The sequence below is a fragment of the Xiphophorus maculatus genome, chromosome 12, assembly GCF_002775205.1.
Source record: "Xiphophorus maculatus strain JP 163 A chromosome 12, X_maculatus-5.0-male, whole genome shotgun sequence".
Lineage (NCBI taxonomy): Eukaryota > Metazoa > Chordata > Actinopteri > Cyprinodontiformes > Poeciliidae > Xiphophorus > Xiphophorus maculatus.
Window position 1 is genome coordinate 10997613 of NC_036454.1, and position 19895 is coordinate 11017507.

The window sequence follows — 19895 nt, forward strand, 5'->3', positions numbered from 1 at the left end:
AGAACTGTATAATTAACTAAAAATAATTGCTAAAAGAATTAGCTAAAATCAGGACCACTTCTCTTATAAAAATGTTCATGTCTGTACCAGAACATAACTGGACTAATCAAGCCACACCTGCGTGATTTATTTGATGTGTGTGTTGAGTACACTCAGCTCTTATTCCTGGCATTTAACTGGAAGATTAGTAGCCTGAAGCTAAATGCATTAGAGCTGGATGGAACATGCCCAGGAAGCATTTAAAGGTTGCGTTCCTCAGAACTTTCCAACCCAATTCGTCACTAGATGCAAAACAAAAGAAAAAACTGCTGATAGTGCAAGTCTTTATTAAAATTACGTAAATCTGGGTGCAAAACATTGTTTCTATATAGTTTAAAGACTCATCATAAACATGGACTGATCACCATTTATCAAAGAACATCGAAAAACTGAGGACAGAAACATCTGGTTACAGATTTAAATAATTTGTTTTACTGGAGTCAAACTTATCTAAATGTTGAAAGTTTTATGTATTTATTTTGTTCTGCTGCGGCCTAGCCCAGGATACTGTTGTAAATTAGTTTTTTGTAATCCTAGCAAAAGAAAGGTTAAATGAAAAATAAAAAATGAAATAAACTAAGAGCAAGGTACAGATACATTTTTTGCTGGTGACAGAAAAGCAAAAACAAGGATGAGATATTGTTGTCAACGCTTCAATCCGCTATTTTAGAAACAAATTCCATTTATTTAAACAGCAGTTTAGGACTTATTCCATGCGGGTATGTTTGGTAAACATAATTACTGTGTGGTCTTTGTAGGGCTTTGCACTCGCGTCATTTGTACATTTGTGAGGTTTAGGTCATCCACCTCACAGATTTGAGGCATAAAGGGGAGATGACACATGACAAAATGTCCAATGTCAGACAAAACGACGCTGAGGTCGCTTGGTGGCAACATTAACGTGATGACTGATGGAAACAAATCCTATTTTTGAGTCGGTGCTGCATGGTTACGTGCCGAGCGATGGGAGGAAAAACACTGAACACATGGAGGATATAAACTTGTAGGTGCTGTTATTCTTTCTTATTTAATCCAGCTTTATGTGCAGATTTACCTGTAAGCCTAAGAACACACACAGGTACCAGGGTGGGGTGTCTTCAATGGTATAGATCATGTCCATCCTCCTTGCATCCATGCTGTCTGTGCTGTCGAGTGTCTCTGAAATCGAGCTCTATGCATACGATAAGGGAAGAAAAAGAAAAAAACAGCATGACTATCTTTGACCTGCTTAAATCCCTGTAAATGTAGCTTTAGAGAGAGAGACAATAATGTGTTCTGGTTGGATTTATTTACATACAAAATAAACTTTGATGAGCATGTCTGGACAGTTTGGACAAAAGTGAAGATTTTGACATGAAAAGACGACATAAAACTAGACAGAAACTGTGGGAAAAGAAAACCTCTTTGTCTCTCTTAGAAAAAATGCACAGTCATGGTGACACAGGGAAAAAAACCCTGTCATGGTAACATGAGTCGACCTTTTCTGTTCCATTTCAGCAGAAGTGCTTATCTTTATCATATTACGTGTGGAAAAAAAGAACAATTCAATTGGGTTTTTAGAACTTAGTTTTTTGTTTACAACTTTGTTAAAAGTTAATTAGGCATGTCTGATAGCTTAAAAGAGTCAAATTGTACACCTCCTTTAGATTTGAATAACTAATGTCTCATGCAAATGTGGTAGTAAGCTAAAAAAAAAAAAAAAAACATGTCTGCCCAACACTTTTTTCAGTGCCTTGCAAAAGGATTAAACTCTTTCACATTGTCATGAGAGAAGCTGAACAATACAAAGCAAAGTCGCACAAGTAAAACTTCACCGTTCAAACAAAAGTAAAACTGGACAAACTCTCAACCAACTTTCATATTGACCAATTTCATCATCAGAATCGAGCAATAATTTTAAATAAAATTCAATTTATATAGCATCAATAAATAACACACAAAAAATGATTTACTTGTAAATATTTTGCTTTTTCACTTAAAACAATAAAATCAAATAATTTAAAGTATGGCTACATGAATCAATCACCCTGAGCCTGACAGTAGGTGCCTAATCCTAAATTATCTTACATTTATTTTGTATTAATTATTAATGCATCAGACCTAATAACACCTGACACCAGCCCAAATGATGCATTTTTGAGTTTAATAAAAATAAAATTAAGGTGAAACAGTTCAATTATTCAATTTGATTATTTTTTTTAAATACCATATTATAACACCACAATTAAACACATGACTAAAAAAGGGCTTGTAAAGTTACTGGATCACAAAGTTCAGGAATATTAAAGTTTATTTAATATTATTCCCATAAAACTCAACATTCCCTGTGGTGTTAAAGTTTTGGGTTGCATAACAACAAAAGCATCATTTCAGATTTTCAAATTCCCAATGCTTATTATCGTTAAAGCAAGAGCAACACAATATAGTATCACCATCTAAATATCCGTTTGTGTAATAATGTCATCACAAAGCGGTTTCACAGTTCAGTTTTAATCGCCCTGATATGAAGCTGACGGTTTACTGCTGCCTCTCTCTGCAGCAGAATATACCCAACTCCTTCACAATAAAAATGTTCACCCAACAAAACCAGCCTGTTAACAAAAGTAATCAGAAACCAGAGATTCTGCTCATAAATCTGGTGGTTAAAGGACGTTTCTTTCGAGAGATATTCAATAGAAAGAGGGTTGCTGACTGCGATTGCCATGGTGTCATCATGTGACAAGTGACAGTGAATAAGCTTTTTAGAAGTCTTGTGATCACCGGCGTTCGTTTATTTCCCCTTTGACAAACAAAATTACTTATTAGATCGTATTTCACTTCCATATTTTCATTTTCAGTAACCTTCTCTGCTGCTTGATTATCCTTGGTGTAGATTGCCATCAGCTCGGTGTTCTCCGTGTCCTGATCTCCGGTGGCTCCGCCAACTCCGTTTACCACAACCTAAAACACACAAAATTAAAATGCTTAAGGTTTTTATTTACCAGTCTGACACCTTCTCCGCTCTGGTTCACAACCAGAACTAATCATCTTCACAGGAATATGATTGATATAAAATGACTAAACATATTATATTGAATCTCCTCCAGAAACTCCATCTAATGACCAGAAAACAACATTTTAGTGGGTTTTTATATTTCTGTTGTCTGCAACAATGGCTGTAGTGAGTGGTGAAGGCTGGAATGTCGTCCAACTGGTAAACTGGGAGCCTCACCTTCAGACTTAGGATGTTTTTTACGGCACCGTTTGAAAATAAAGACCAAACACCAAACATGTCCGTCACTGAAAATGTTCCACCACTGGATTTACACAGAAACACAGAAGGGCTGCGTTGCTGTAATAAACGAACAGCCGGGGCTCCAACACAGCCTTCATGGAAAATCACTGATTTTTCCAGACATCTTCGTTATTTTAACTGTTGGGAGGGAAAAATGAATAGTTTAATAAATTTATGATGAATGGATCGATGTACTGGTGGATGGCTGTATGGATATACAGGTGGACGGATGGATGGACTGGTGGACGGATGGATGGTTGGACAGATGGATGGATGTAGAGATGGATGTTCAGGAATTAATTTATTGAACTCTGTTCTGAGTTCAATGAATTCAGGAATGAGTTCAGTGAACTGAATTCCCTCCTGAATTCAGTTCAGTGACCATAAAGCCTTTCATTAAATTCAGTTTATTTACCGGAATAGGATAAAAATCGGCTCCATGTTTGGCTTCCTCTTCATATTTTCCACCTTCGCTGTCCATCGAATTAGCGGTGGTGTTCTTCCCCACTCCCATCTTTTCTTCGTCGATGTCTTCCTCCTCCTCCTCTGCCTCGGTCCCTCCTGTACCCCTCTGCTCTGGTGTGAACACTGCAGACGGATCCCTCAGTCCAATATCATCATCATCATCAAGGAGTTCCTCTCCTGGTGCAAAACGACAAACAAAACCAGATAATCATCAAAATTCTAATCAGCATAAAAAAAAACAACTTATGTTCTAATTAAACAGAGGACCATACGAGGCTTTAAGGTTATGCGTCTTGATCTATTGGTATTTGTTTTATGATGGGGAAGGAAGGAGTGAATCTCCCAGTTATGTTTTTAAAAACGGCTAAATTTGCCTCTTTGTTTCACATCAGGTCCTTTCAGTTCTGTTTTTGGCATCTGTAGGCGTTTCTGGTTGCAGCAGACAATAAAAATAAGTATCACTCTGAAGACTTGGGAAGGTGATTAACTGAGAACTGAAACTGTTCCTTCAGAATCTAACCTCTGCCACAACTCATGTTCAGATCAGAAGCGTAAACTGTGCATCAGTCATCCAATCAGGACCAATGACGCCATTTTGAATTTAAACCTTCATTTACGTTTTATTGCTTTGAATCAATACAAAAAGAGTCATGTTCGGATGCATCATTAATCATTTAAAAATCATATACAACAGGGGTGCCCAAAGTCTGACTCGAGGGCCATTTGCAGGCCCTGGACTGATTTTCTGTGGCCCCAAACTGCAATTCAAGAATGGGACAAATTTGACCCATAGCAAAGGTGGTTAACAGAGATGATTTTTATTTATGATTTTTACATTTTAATAACCAGCCTTTTTGTATTTTCTTTCATTTTTATAAATCTGAACACACTTATACTGCAACTTTCACTCTAAAGCAGACCTTAATCTGCATTTAATCAATTTATTCAGCTCGACCAAATACAGCAGCTGTTTTCAGAGAGAAACTGACCCAAATCCAGTTCTCTGCCGAGAATGGACTCTATTTTTGTACTTTTTTCCCCAAATGAGTCAAAGAATAAGCCAACTGAATGCAATCATGTAAAACTCTTCTTCACGCCCCAACATTAGCTGTGTTTCCATTAGCCATATAATTGAGCAAATTGACATTACAAAATTAAATTTGCTTAATGGAAATACGCAAAGTTCGAAAAACAGTTTTCCAACTACCAGAATTAATGTATTTAGCAAAACTGCAAATGGAAACACTTTGTTTTTTACCTCACACGAGTCACATGACCAACAACGGGATGCAACTACTGGGGAAAAGACAAAGACAGGAAGTGGTAGGAGATGATGGTGGACATGTTTTTTAATTATCGCGTGAACAAACTTGTTCATGTGTGATTTTAATTATATTTTTTTAATGGAAACACCACAATCATAAAATTGTGTTTTTTTGAGAATAGCCCAAGTTGTACACACATTTGTAATGGAAGCGCATCAATTTCCTTCAAAAAATTTCAATTTTGTTTTACAAAAATATTGCATGCTTCCTTTATTGTTGAACAGGTCCAAAGATATATATATATATATATATTTTTTTTATTATTTATTTTTTGTAGTATTCGCTTTTAAAATAGTTGTGGATTTTGGTCCTGGTGACAAAAAAGCCGGGATTATTAATGTGATCGGATGTGAAACTGACTCCTCCTACCATCAGTCACGCACGGAAATGAAAGAAATAAAAAAAAAGTGAAGCATGGGGGAAAAATGACAGAGAGAAGAGGAAGAAGAGAGTATTCAAAACAGAGACGATATAAAAATAAAAAAGGTACAAAAGCAGGAAGAAAGCTTTCAGCTTTCATTAGTCACAAGGTGGTTGTGTCTAATTCTCGGTTTCTTTGTAAAACATGACCTTGACAGATGTTCCTCTGGTTCAGTCCCTGTTATCTTCAATAATAATGAGAACGAAAGCATCGCTTGGTTCCTTTCATTGAGTCTATGAACAGAGAAAAACTCTGCAACCTTTTTAATCCAAAGAAAAACAGCAACAATGCTTAAACACCCAGTTCCTTTAAGTTGCCTTTGATTATTGGTAACTGGAACATTGATCCACATATTTCATGTGAATTTTCTTGATGATGGTATTTGATAAAATATTGTTTTGCTTAAAATTAATGACCATTATGTCAGTGAACTATGCATGTACAACTAAACTGAAAAAAATAGATATGTTAAGATTGTTTTTAATCTGTTGATTTGCATGATGTCAGTGTAATTAGTTATTTAAAAGATCATTTTATTGCAAGTGATTGATTCTAGGATGGATGCTGAACCAGCAAGCCAGTCTCCATGATTCAGTAAATAACTGTGTGAAAAGATTCATGTGTTTCACATTAGTGACTAAAAAAATCTTTATGAAACAACAACTTCATAAGAGTGTAATGGGAATGTTTTTAAAGAGCGGTATTTGTGTTTGCAGTCATGTCCAAACAGTTAACTATAGAAGAATGCAAACAAATAGTAAAAACGTACAAAATATCATAATTGAGTCATGTTTCTCATCCCTACTTGAAAGGGTTTTTGACCTTTAAAAATTACACTACTTTGGTGTTAAATATCTATTTGTAGTAATTAATTTAGCCAACCAAACCAAATCCCTTGGTAGAGATGGATGATAAATAACTAAAAGTGAGTGTTTTTCAAATATAATTGACATGTATTAGAAAATTTCACAATGCTAAATACTTTGTCTAAGTTATTTTCCTTTAACGACAGTTTTTATTTGAAAAGATATACCTATATATATATATATATATATATATATATATATATATATATATATATATATGTATGTATATTTGGCCATACTACTGACCCTCAAAGCATTTGGTAATGTATACTCCAAAAATTCTTCATTAAAACCAACTTTAAACTCTGATCCGAGCCACCCAACAAATTAAGAATCACAAAAAACTTTCATTTTCTTCATACAAAGAAATCATTTCATTTACAAGTTATCACACACGTCTCACCATAACCCAGCAGTTAAAAAAATACACTGCCATAACAAAGAGAAAGTACAAACTTTCTAAATTATGCCCTTATTTAGCGCTAACAATATTTGGAATGTACTTAGTTTTTCATAAACTTTTCAATGTTTTCCAATAATATCATTATGAAACATGGTTTAAATTAGATTTAAATAATTGAAATCCACAGAAAGAAAGAGATAGGAACATCGTCATTGTTCAAAAAGAAAATTTTTTTAAAAAACAAAATGTAGCCAGTTTAAATTTTATTTTCAGTTTCCTGTTAAATCTATTAAGAGCTAACGCTGAGGCCCATTATAGTGTGAATGTGGAGCTGCTCTGAAACAAGTCAGGGTGTTAGTTAGCATAGTTTACTCTTTTATACATAATTTACAAATACAAAAGCCTGCAATTACAGCTGAGTGAGAACATAAACAGCCCAGGCTGTAGCTAAGAAATAGTTGATCATTTTTTGCATTGCATGCAGCAAATAAAAAAAAAAGGTATTGTGTTGATTGAAGGAACAATCCTCGGCCAAAAAGTATGCGAGAAAGATTTGCAACCAAATTACACCAGCTATGTTTGAATTATTGTTAAAAAAAAAAAAAAAAGATCAACTCACTTCTACGTCCTACATTTAGCAATATTTATTATGAAACATTTTCAACATGTTATGCTGTACAAGAAGTGATATTATTCTGTCCATCACTGGGTTATGGTGACGGTATTTAACTCAAAAATGGCAGACAGGAGAAATATCTAAACTTTCTTTAACACCTACCAATCCATTAATGTTATTTAAGTATAATTTTCATTAGTAAAATAAATTTTCCTTAGTAGATAGGGCATCAAAACTGACTCCAGCCCAAGGGCCCACTTTCTTGTAAATACGCCCCTGCCGCTATGGGTAATTATTTTTTAAATGTATTACTAAAAAAAAGCAGAAAGAAAACCAGTATTTTGGACTTGAATCATATTTCACTAAAAGAGAAGCATGCAAGTTTTCTAATAACTTGAATCTGTCAAAAATGTCACGGAATCCTTAATTTCTCTGCTAATTTCCTGCCAGTATTTTTCTGTCAAAAACAGAAATGTACAAATACTAAAATAAACTTCTCCTACCCCTTCAGCCCTAAAATTATATAATATCCTTTGATTTATTCATCTTTATTTATCCTAAATCTGCCTGTCATAAATTAAAGTTTTGGAGCCCCACGCCCTCCCAAGCCACTATCACTGCTTGCAGTGTAAGATGTTGGGACAGGTGTAATACCTAGTTGACACATCCCATCACTCCTGTCAAGCTGGGCGGCTGGGAGCATCTGTGTGGGAGGAGCAAGAGAAAGGAGAAGCAGGAGAAAGTCGAAGGAGGGAGGAGAGCAACGAGAAGAAGAGGTGGGGAGGCACAGAAGAGAAACATACAGGGGTCAAGGATAAAGAGGAAGAGGAGGAAGGAGGAGGTGAGACAAAAGTTAATTTGACAGAAACCATTTAATCAAACAAACAACACGCATTAGTGAGACTAATGTGCTGATAAGAAGGAGGAACGGCAGAATAATCCCTCCACATTGAAACAAGTTGCAGGATTATGCATGTAGGAATAGCTTTTAAAAAAAAGTAACAGCAGAGGTCAGAGGTCAAGATTTACAAGAAACCTGAGATGGTGTAATTTCTTCAGCTGATGTGAACCATTAAACTACAGCTCATCTTTTTTTCAAAAGTCATTTTAGCTTCCATACAGATTAAAAAAATGAAACCTGATCCGTTATTTAATACCAATTAGGCCTCGTTAATGCTAAAAATATATCCTCTTAAGAACAAAATTCATAACAAGGCATTTTATTTCTTCCTGTGTGACGTTAAGTCAGAACAAACTTCTCTTGTTCTAGGTCAACTGGAATCATTAAAATTATTTCTATTTGCTAAATGCTACAATGATGGAACATGTCAGATTTATTTACTTTATGTTTTTGGTGGCATTGCCTTTGGATTGTTTGTCTTAGGTCAAATCTTATAAGTCTTCCTCCACAGGTTTCTCAATAGTTTGCTGGAGTTCTGGCCCATTCATCCAGACAGAACCAGGGTAACTATCAGGTTCTAGGTCACCTCACTCGCTCTTTTTTAGATCTGCTCACAACTTCTCCGGAACATTGATATCCGGACTTTGTGATGGCCACACCAAAGCATTGACTCTGTTGTCCTTAAGTCACTCTGTAACCACTTCTGCTGTATGTTTAGGGTGGAAGACCCATTTACACTGGAGCCTTAACTTCTTTATGGCCAAACAGTTCCACTTTAGTTTCATCAGACCACAGGACATGTCTTATTAGATAAAGGTATTTTCCTTGTGTCCATTACCAAGCTAAAATCTGGCTTTTTTATGTGTCTTTTGAAGTAATTACGTCCTCCTCACTGAACGGCCTTTCACTCTGGACAATGACTTTGTCTTTCCATCTTTAGGAGAATCTTTGGCTTTTGTTCTGTCAAGCTGCACATTTCGGATCAAAACCCGTCTCTTTCCTAGTATGATGGTTGGACATTCCCATAATGCTCGCTTATAATAATTTGAACAGAATAATGGGGAACCTTCAAGTATCGGTAAATTTTTTGTTCCCTTCGTTCAGGCCACACCTGAAACGTGGTGCATTTCAGGTGTGGCCTTAAAATACCTGCATCGGTGCCTCTAATTAACTCAAACATGTCAGAATATTGGCCGTGTTCTACACCAATTTTGGTTGTAAGCAACTGGTACACTGTTAACTACGTTAATTAGTCTGCTGCCTTTAATTTGTACCTTAATTTAAAGCATGAATGAACATGTCAGCATTTCACAAAGCCACAACATGACGATGCAGGCTGATTACTTAAAGACACATCAATCATTCATTATGTAAACCTCTGATTTAGAATACATTGACAAATAAGTCATTAGCAAATAGAAATAATTTGGGTAATTTTAGCTAAACTTAAAACAAAGGAAGGTATTTGGTATTCAGTGTATGTAAACTCAACTGTAAGATGATACAGTTTTTCAACCAACATGAACTCACAAACAGACGGTTGTCAATGTATCAGACTTCCTTAGTTTTATATATAAAAAAGAACAGGTGCAGGAGATTCCTAGACAGATATGAAAGTTTTGAATTGGATAATTATATAAATTAAGAGCAAAAAAAAAAAAAAAGGAGGTTTGAATGTTGGTACAATTACTGGAAAAAAAGATTTTTCGTCATCTGACTCTTCAATTCTTGGTCTGAGCCAAATCAAGAGAAGCTAGCTGACCGAAAAGTGCAAAGTTTCTACTCATATATAATGATAATCAAATGCAAATCAATGCCACAATTCAGATAAGATCAGATGTAGTGAGCAGAAAGTATATCAAAAGGAACATGGGTCTCCTCAACACTTCAGCAGAGCTGCAGGCCAACCGCCTTCTTGCCAAGCTGAAATGAGGTTTTTTTTTTATTAAAAAAGGAATATGAACAAGGATTGAGCACATAAACCATGCAGTGCATGTCCATATTTGAGTTGGCTGGCAAAAATGTTTTAAAACAGCATTTCATTCTTACATAATTTGAGAAACTAAATGCCGTTTTTTTTTTTTTTTTTTTTTTGAGGGGGGGGGGGGGATTTAATTATTACTGACAGTTTCTTAAACTAAATTACTAAAAACAAACATTACGTTGGCATGCATCTTAACTGCAAGTTAATTCAGCTGCAAGTCAGGGGAAAATACAGATATTTAATTTGGAGATTAAACATCTTCCAGTCACGTTCAAGCTTGTGAATGTTTTACAGCATGTTGTGAAAACAGAGCAAACCATTGATCTCAGTGGTTTCCAGCCTGAGGCCAACCCAGTGCTGTGCATAAGCTGTGTGATGTGTAGTCTGACATGAAGTATCCTAGCAGCCTCTGGGTGACTTAAGGTCTGATGAGGCGTGCTCCAACACCAGAAGAGCCACGCTACTGTAGCATGAAATCCTCAAATGCTCCGGCTCCTCAGTCGCCCAAGAGACTAAACCCCCCGCAGCCCGACTCATCTGCGCTTGGTGTCTGGGAATCCAGACCCAACATAAATACAGAAACAAAAGAACAGAGAAATGGAGCGAGACAAAGATGGGAAACTGGTTATACAACGCAAGAGAAATCTAGTTTTATAAATCTAACTTCTTTTGTTATGTAAACTGTGATGGAAAGGAGGAGGAATATTTGTGTAAAAGAGCATTCTGAGGAAATAAGTTATGAGAGAAAGAAAATAAATAGGATGATAAATAACTTCTATTCATTTTATTTAAACTCACTCCAGAAGAGGAAGGCTGTTGAATGTTCAAGGCTCTACAACCTGATCAGGCAGTGAAAGGAGCCGAGTTATGTGGGAATATTATGATAGAATATTAGGCCCAGGCAAAAAAAAAAAAATGATTACAAGAATAAAAAGTCATAATACTAAGAGAATAAAGACGTTACAAGAATAAAATCAGATTACGAGAAGTTGTATGAGAATAGAGGAGTGTTGTTACGAGAATTCACTCATAATATGATAGTCATAAGTAATAATAATACCAGAATGAAGTTTTAATAATGTGAGAATAAGGCCGGATGACAAAAAAAATCATAACATTACGAGATTAAAGTAGTAATAATCTGAGAAAAAAGATGCAATAATACAAAAATAAAGTCATATTACCAGTAGCTGTACCGTATGACAAAACGAGTCAGAACATTTTGATTATAAAGTAGCATTACGAAAATAAAGTCACAATAGGAAAACAAAGTTTGGAATAATACGAGAATAAAGTCATAAAGTTTTCAGAATAAAGTTCTAATAATACAAGAAGTAGTAAGACAAAAAACATTACAAGAAGTCATAACAATATGAGAATAAAGTCATAGTGCTATGAGAATAAAGCAAAAATACAAGAAAAAAGTTACAATTTTACGAGATTTAAGTTGGAATATTAGGAGAGTGAAGTCGTAACTTGAAGCACAATTTCATCAGGACCTGTTCTCTTCGTAAAGCATGACTGCTTGTTTCTGTCTCATCATTCATTTAGTTTGGCCTGCCTTGCAGAGTTCATATATATTTCATTTTCTGTGAATGAGATATAGAGGTAGATGAACACTTAAATTTTGTTGAGCAGAAATGCAGCAATTATTAGTTGACTTTAGCATTTTTCCAATAAATAAATTAAAAAGATTCCTTTTTGAATTGTTATCAAATTGGGACACCTATTTAAGGGACTTCGAGAAAACATATTAAAGAAATGGCGACTATCCATAAAGTTTTGATCTGTACTGATTAAAGAAAAATAAATGCTGCAATATAGTAAAAGCTGCAAGGACAGTATGTACAAAACATACAGCAATAAAAACTTCCAGAGCAGAAATACCTGAAGAATTACCCAAATTAACATCCCTGAAAAGTAATTTTAGTCATTTTAATGTCCCAATAGGCATTTCAAGTTTACCCTATAAAAGTAAAAGCTGTTATCCTGGTTTTGTGTTAACACTAAAAGCTTTTTCTGATAAACAATCACATTCTGAAACATTTATTTGGGTGAATTAGAAAGATTTCCACTCTGACATACCTAAAGCTCAAAGGTTTCGCAGTCACAACATTTTTATGCATTCGTGTTAGATTGTTCTGCTGGTGTCCTCAACTTTAATCACCAAATACACTTTCAATGTCAGTTGAGACGTTGCGAAATCATTTGACCCAAGAAAAGGAACATAGCATACCTTGAAAAAGACGTAAATGTGATAAAATCTACACATGAAGGAGTCACGCAAGGCAGCGAGGGTGGCAGGCAACACGTGAGGAGGTTTTATTTCACCACAGCAGGGAGAGAGAAATGTAAAGCAGCGGGAAGGTCATGTTTACAGTGATGGGCTTCTTGCCAGTGGAGCAGAGGTAATTGGAGATAAAAGGGTAGCAGCACGTTTCACTAGCGAAGGAATGAGAAGAAGTCTAGACTGACACATACAGATTACAAGCACAGCAAGAAGACAAAACCTGACCATAATCTACTCCCACCTGGTTCCATAGATGGTAGAGTTAGAAAACCCAAACTAATGAAGAAACTGGGAATTTTTGTTAAAGCCTTAGGTTTAGGGTGCATTCACACCAGCCCTGTTTAGTCGACTTCAGTTTAACTCTACTTTGTTTGTGTAGAAAGTCTGGTTCATTTAGGGGGATGTGAACGCACAATCAAACTGATGTGGACCAAAAAAAGTTAACTCTGGTCTGGCTACAAACCTCGGTCTCAGTTCAGTTGACGTGAACTTTGGTGCGGTTCGTATGTATATCTGAATGCAAGATATACATCTTGGAGCGACTGCTCCAAATGCAGGAAGCGGACTATAGCGCAGGGCATTCTGGGTAAATGCAACCAAAACGATGCGCGTGTCTAATGTTAGCAGGCTCAGGATCTTTTATCAATGACTAAAGAAAAATCTTGCAACCACTAAAATCTGATGCAACTCCAATTTGGTTTACATTTCATGAGGTTTTTGGTTTTTCAACCTGGAGAACGGGTTTTTCAAAGGGTTTGATTGATTTATTTTTTGGCACAGTGCCGTGTGAAAGCGAACCACACCAGCTGAAAATGTAAGGTACTTTTTCCAGCATTACAAATAGAAAACAATAACAGTTTACCATAAATGTATATATTTTTATTTGTTTACTAAATGATCAGATTTAGAAACACCTAATTGACTAATCTTTCCAATGATTACAAACAAATATCTGGTATTTTTTTATTTGAGCAACAACAGCTGCAATAAATTGCCTAAAGCTTTCTAAGGACTGAATGACTACTAAAGGAAATAAATCCTACAAACCTTAAGCCTGCTTTCTCCTGCTGATTTGAATGCTTTGACCTAAACCACTGGAATAAATTTCCTAACATTCAAATGTTTTTAAATTCAATGCAAACCTCTGTATAAACTCAAACTCCAGCGGGATTAGGGAGTTGCAGCTTGACTCAAGATAAGTTTGGTTAACCCACTCTAATATCAAGATATATTTATTTATGGGAGCTTCTGTTATATTCAGAGCATTACTTACATTACTTCCATAATGTTTATTGTCAATAATGCTCAGAAATGCTGATATTTTCAAAAGTAAAACTGATCATCTGATGCTTTGAGGTTGAAAATGTATCAGAAATGCTCAGCTAAAGTTCTGGGTTTTTTTATGGACATCATCATGCACACGCTGTGCTGACTTTACAAGAAGCATTTTATTTAATTACACACTTGTCTGCGGAAAGCCGATCCATTCTTTATCCGTTACACAAGTTACAAGACCTGGCCACAGGTGTAAATGCTGAGTCATTTAACCGCTTAACGTAAAAAATGAGTCACTTAAACATACGATGGCCATCCTGTTCTGGTTTTATAACCAAACACGTGGGTGTGTGTTGCGTCATTGTTCTAGTTTTGTAACTTTAACATGTTGTAAAAGGACTTCAGTAGCAGAACGTGCATTTTAAAAGAGGCAAACATTGTTTTGGAAGCAGCTACTATGCAATAAACACCCTTACAAATGGAAAATTTATCCTAGGAGACAATAAAGTATATTCTATAATTAATTTAAAACCAAGAAATTAAAAAAATTAAGTCTGATGGGACTCCAAGGCAGACCAGGCATGTCCAGGAATAAATTATTTAATTTGGGCTGAGCGATGAAAAGAAAATTTTACAAATTAATCAATTATACAATGACAATTGTAATTTTCTCATATTTTCTCCATCATCAGTGTTACTATCCCTCTTTTAGAGCAGTATATTTTGGCCACTAATGTCTCCATCAGGTGTTGGCATAAAAAAAAGGCAATGAAGACAATCCAACTGGTCAAAAGCAATATTGGCATGAAGAGTTTTAATGCATGGCATTTGGAATCAAACTGTCTGCCAAACATTGCATGAAAGCAGGTCTTTGAGATGGGGATTCAAATTCGTGCAACTCTAATTTAAAATTAATCCAACCTAATCTCATCAAAAAGATTTAAATTTAATTGCATATATTCCAATTAGGTCCTAGTCACAATGGCGATTGGTCATCAACTTGGCACCAGTCCCTTCTTCTTAAAAAAAACAAAAAAACATCTTTTTTAATCCAATAATAAATTAGACTTGGTTGTAAAAAAAAAAAAAAGAAAATCGTAGGATATGACGAATTAGTGTAGAAATGGTTTTAAAGAGGAACAACTTAAATGAAAGATGGCTTTCAACACTTAGAGAAGCTTTATTTTTAATTAGAGCAGTAAACCAGTTGATATTTTCAAAGTTTTTCTCCATTTGGTTCTTACAGCAGCACATTGGCCCACACAGATTGGCGGCAGCAGCAGATGAATGGAAGTCATTTCTCACTTTGTTCTCAGACAACATTTACTGTGACTGAACTCCTCCATAGGCTGATAAACCCCTCAGCGTCTCTAGCGCCGTCTTTGCCATTAAGCCCAGCGGGGATCTAAATTCAAGGTATTTGTTGTTGCTTTAAGTTGGTGAAATCCTTTAAGCCAATGTGAGATCAGACTCACTGCAGCTCAGTCAGGCAACCAGTTTCATTTGTTTGGAAAGTAACAGCAGAAAAGCCTTTCACTCAATCTACCTTTGCTTTACCTGTGTCATAGGAGACACGCTGTAGTTTTTATAGCAAATAAAGTTATGAAACTACAAAAAGTGGGTCATAATATAAAATGCTTCAATTGTACTATGTTGCAACACTTTCAAGAGCTAAAAACAGCTTGTGTCCTGGTACACACAAAGCTATAAAACTGGGTTAGCGCTCTGCAATAATCAGCCTGAGATGTCTAAAAATAAGTGATTGGATTTGTGCTAAAGGTCTACATTGGCTCATTTTTGTCATTCACAATCAATGAGCCAATAAGCTATATTATCAAATAAACTACATACTATTTATTTTTTACCTCAAGACATAAAAAACCCCAAGAGGGAACATTTGTTAAATATCATAACCTTTGCAGAAAATAGCCCAGATCACACTGCAGCCACGTAGAACATCAGATTTCACAGTACATAAACTTCAAGATGAAAATAATTCTATTAAAATAGTTACCAATTACTAATTCACTAACATCAGCAGAATGGGGTTTGTTCTCAACTGAGAGTTTTGATTGCCCTTGACTACCAACACTGTTATAAGCATATAAAACAGTATTTTATGGTGGCCCAGAAGGGTCATCAAAATGCAAAAGCCACAGAAGAAGAGATGCTAAAACTAAATTAGAAATTATGCCACACCTGCTAGCATAACTTCCACTTTAGCACGCTTTTAGTTTTAGTCCAGCATCTGTCGTATTTCGTTTGAATAGTATTTGAATGCCTACTGTTTTATACACAATACATAAAACATTTTTCCCTGATAACACTAAGAAAAGTAAGATATAATTTATGCAATCAAATTCAGTACAAAATGTTAATTTTAATTCAAAAATGAAAGCTAATTAAAAAAAAGGTAAACATAATCACATTTCATCTTAATTTGCATATTTATAAGCACCTATAATACAGCAAAATATAACTATTCTTCAATGTGCCTCACATGCAGTCATACCAATTATTGGAAATTACTCCCAGAGGACATTTAATCAGAGTGTCACAGCCTTTATCTAACTATACCAGCACTGACACTGAAGAAGCATCATGTGACGAACATACCACCGAAATACTGAAAACATTATTAATCTGCATGGAGGCTATGTCAACAGTTGCCACATGTTGTCTCTGAAAAGGATTGCTGCAAAGTCAACGACTGGAAATTATCAACTGGCATTACAAAATCCACTGAATTTTCCAGTCTTGTATTATAATTTGGATTAAACTGGAGTATATTGGCAAGTATAAGCCTGGGCTTCAACCATTTCTTTTTTGGTAAATTACTGGTTCGTAAAATAGTATTTTATTTGACTTTCTTTTTTGGTAATGCTGTAAATTTCCTAAAATAAAACTAATCAATATCTAATTTACCTGTATCAGACTGTATGATGGACTCGACTGGAGTAAAATAAACTGAATTTGGATAATCAAATCTTACATCATTTAATTTTTTTTTCTTTGACAATGTAAACCGAATCATCATAAATAGATTTTAATTACCCTAATCTACCCATCTGTCTATATATAAAAATAAAGGTTTAGGGTCAGGAATCAACATGTGTGAGGTCTTTACTGAAATCAAATAAGCTTTAAATAAATGGCTAAAGTATATTTATTCTTTAAAAAAACTGCTATTAGTAAAATAAAGCTTCTCAATCTGTTGTGCGAGTCAGAAGATGAAAACCTTGGGATACACTGATCAGAAACTCACAGCTGATTTGAACTGTGGTGTTACGTTGCAGCTGTATTGTATATATTTCAGAGTGAAACCCGGGCAAACCCCAAAGGAGCCGTTTTCTTCTTGATATGAAGTGTGGTGGTGCAATAAGGGACAGGGTTGATAAAAGCAAATAAGGTGTTAAAGATGAGATAAAAACAACCCCATCAAAAAGTGAAAAACATCAGTGGCTGAGGTTGCTCAAAAAACTCAGTAATACCAGAATTAGCAATGCAGAATCAAAACCTAAAGCTGAAACTGTCTTCCTGATGAACAACATTTTTTAAGAAAGTAAAGATTTACAGACTATATTAATTTAAACTATTCCAAACTTTGCTTATTAATTACTCCAGTTCATGTGTTAAAGGCCAGAAGATTCTGGAGAGAAGCAGAAACTTATTTGCAACCTTTTGCATTATTATAGGCGCCACAGTTTTATTACATTAGTAAATTCATGTATTTTTCCATTTGATGTGAACAAATTGCTGATACCTAGTGATGGAAAATGAAATTATTTGGAAAGTAAAGTGATACTTGACATTTTTCAACAGAAAAGCCACATGGCCTGGTCTGGTAAATGAAACTTTTTATGCCTTTCTTAGGATTCAGACACAAACTAGTCATTCTGTTTAATAGCCTGCTAGTTGCTGATTATTCATTTCACCACCTTTTCAAGAAAATTTGCTTGAAAAATAGTTATCTTAGCTGTAAAACCTTTTATTCCAGGTACGGGATCAGAAACGGTTCACGTCATCCGCGTCTTGTTCACAGACAAAGCAAGTCAGTTAGTAACCCTCTTTGGCATATTGCTACTGGTTCATTCATCATCTGTCAGCCTGCCGATTAAATCTTGATCACTTCGATACAAAGTAGGCCACTGTTTTGCTCCAGTTTCTTTTACAACATCAAATGACCTCATTTTGTAAAATGTCAGACAAGCTAAAGGTTTAGAGGAAATGTTTCTGAACCAAAAAATGAACAAACATTACTGAAGTCAGGTGCATCAGTCTCTGATTGCTACATCTCCCTATATTGTAATCCACATTTAAACAGCGACTTATAAAAGATATGTCCGGGTTCTTGTCTTCAAGTGAAGGCTCCCACATACTTTATCCAAAGCCGAACAGTCGACACGTTCCTCAAAAAGTATTCAAGTCTTCTACGGATACAAACTGGATATCGGAAGTAGTTGATGAGAAATGGCAACGTTGCTGTCTGAGTCCATAAAACACAGCAACAAACTTCTGACCAATCACACAACACTTTGCACAGAGCTCTGTCGACACAGTCCGACCCGGGCCTGGTGTCGAGTTCAGCACTTCTGTGAACAAAATGACGTGATTTTTGTTAAGAATCTACGTCAAATGAGTCAATTTCAGCAAAGAAGTTCAAAAAATAAACTATTCTGATTCTGCTCCGTCCTGTTCGTAACAGTCCCACTGAACATTTAGACGCAAATATGACTAAATATTTATACTATCTTATACAGTGAGAGGTCGAACAGCTAAAATCGTTCCTCTGCCTACATCCCCCAGAATGCTGTGTGGTTCTGGAAGTTTGCGCAATATTTGACTGTTATTAGATTTTTGTGACATATTTTCTTTTATAAAATGTGAAAAACATTAGATTCTTCGTTTTGAGTTCTTTAAAAGCATTTTAAGACTTTGTAAAATCATTCAGTGGTCTGTTGAACCATTGTTATATTTATGAAACCGAACAAAAGTAAACGTGGTCTTCCTTGGCTATTGATTTTAATCACTCTATAATTACACACTTTTTGGTTTAATAAATATAGTTAAAATGAAAAAAAGTGAAATTCAGAATAAATAAAAAAAAAAAAGTGGGATCTGGAAAAGAAAACCGATTTCATAGGGCCATAAGTAGGAACGAAAAAATAAGATAAATTGTATTTTTTGGGGATCTGTCCTGCCAAATCAAGAGGGAATTGCTCAATTCTAATTTCTAGCTTTCATTAGCTAGTTTAAGATGGAAGGTCTAATAAAAAAGAGAGGTTTATCATTAATGCAGGACTGATAAGAAAAATACTGATAATCTAAAAAAAAAAAATATGGCTTTAATGATGATGTCTTGAAGCAAACTACCGTTCAAGCTGCACAGTTAAATATATTAAATAGGTTAATCCACACTGTTTTCATTATGCAAGAATCATATGGTGTATTTTGCTGCCTTGTCAATGTCTAATCCCCATTTTACATAATTACTTCCATCACTCAGCAAAACCAGAAGCTCAAAAAACCAAAATCTACAGTATTACTGGGAAACTCTAAACAGATTATATATGGAAAACATAAAAATGAGAACAGAGTTAAGAGTTAGTTGGTGCCACTTCATCAAGAGCAACAGGCTGTAATATTACACCTGTGCAGTCACACACACCTAGTGCAAGGTTCAAGTAGAGCTGAACGATATGGCTGAAAAGTGTTTCATATCGGACGATATCAATAATTACTTATTTGATTTTTTGTTTTAAATATCTAAAATGCTACCAAACTGCTGGCGTGACCCTTGCCCTTTTCTTCTGCCTTCACTGTACAGTGTGAATGCAGTGCCTGACCCAGTGGTACAGTGTAATCTTAGCCACATGCTACCAACAGAAAACGAGGCCAAGAATCCATTTCTACGACCCAGTTCACCCTAACCTGGCCTGTAAGCCTGTCATCGGCTTACTCAGAGTCAATGAAAAGATTTGAAGTAAACACATGCTAAAGATGATAGGACCATGGAAGTTCATAATGCTTAATGCT

General features: G+C 35.3%; 1 protein-coding gene across 2 annotated transcripts in view; it reads right to left on the reverse strand.

Annotated features, from left to right (window-relative positions):
• The window catches only part of LOC102228677 (solute carrier family 23 member 2-like), a 45349-nt gene that overhangs the window by 20494 nt on the left and 4960 nt on the right, over window positions 1-19895 (reverse strand). Inside the window, exons 2-5 of one of the 2 annotated variants that reach the window (XM_023343638.1) lie at window positions 8064-8112; window positions 3729-3955; window positions 2881-2979; window positions 1094-1210 (exon numbers count right to left, since the gene is read on the reverse strand). In XM_023343638.1, coding sequence (XP_023199406.1) covers window positions 1094-1210; window positions 2881-2979; window positions 3729-3955; window positions 8064-8112 — 492 coding nt within the window. The remainder of the gene's footprint in view (window positions 1-1093; window positions 1211-2880; window positions 2980-3728; window positions 3956-8063; window positions 8113-19895) is intronic. The other variant, XM_023343640.1, reaches the window with a different exon arrangement.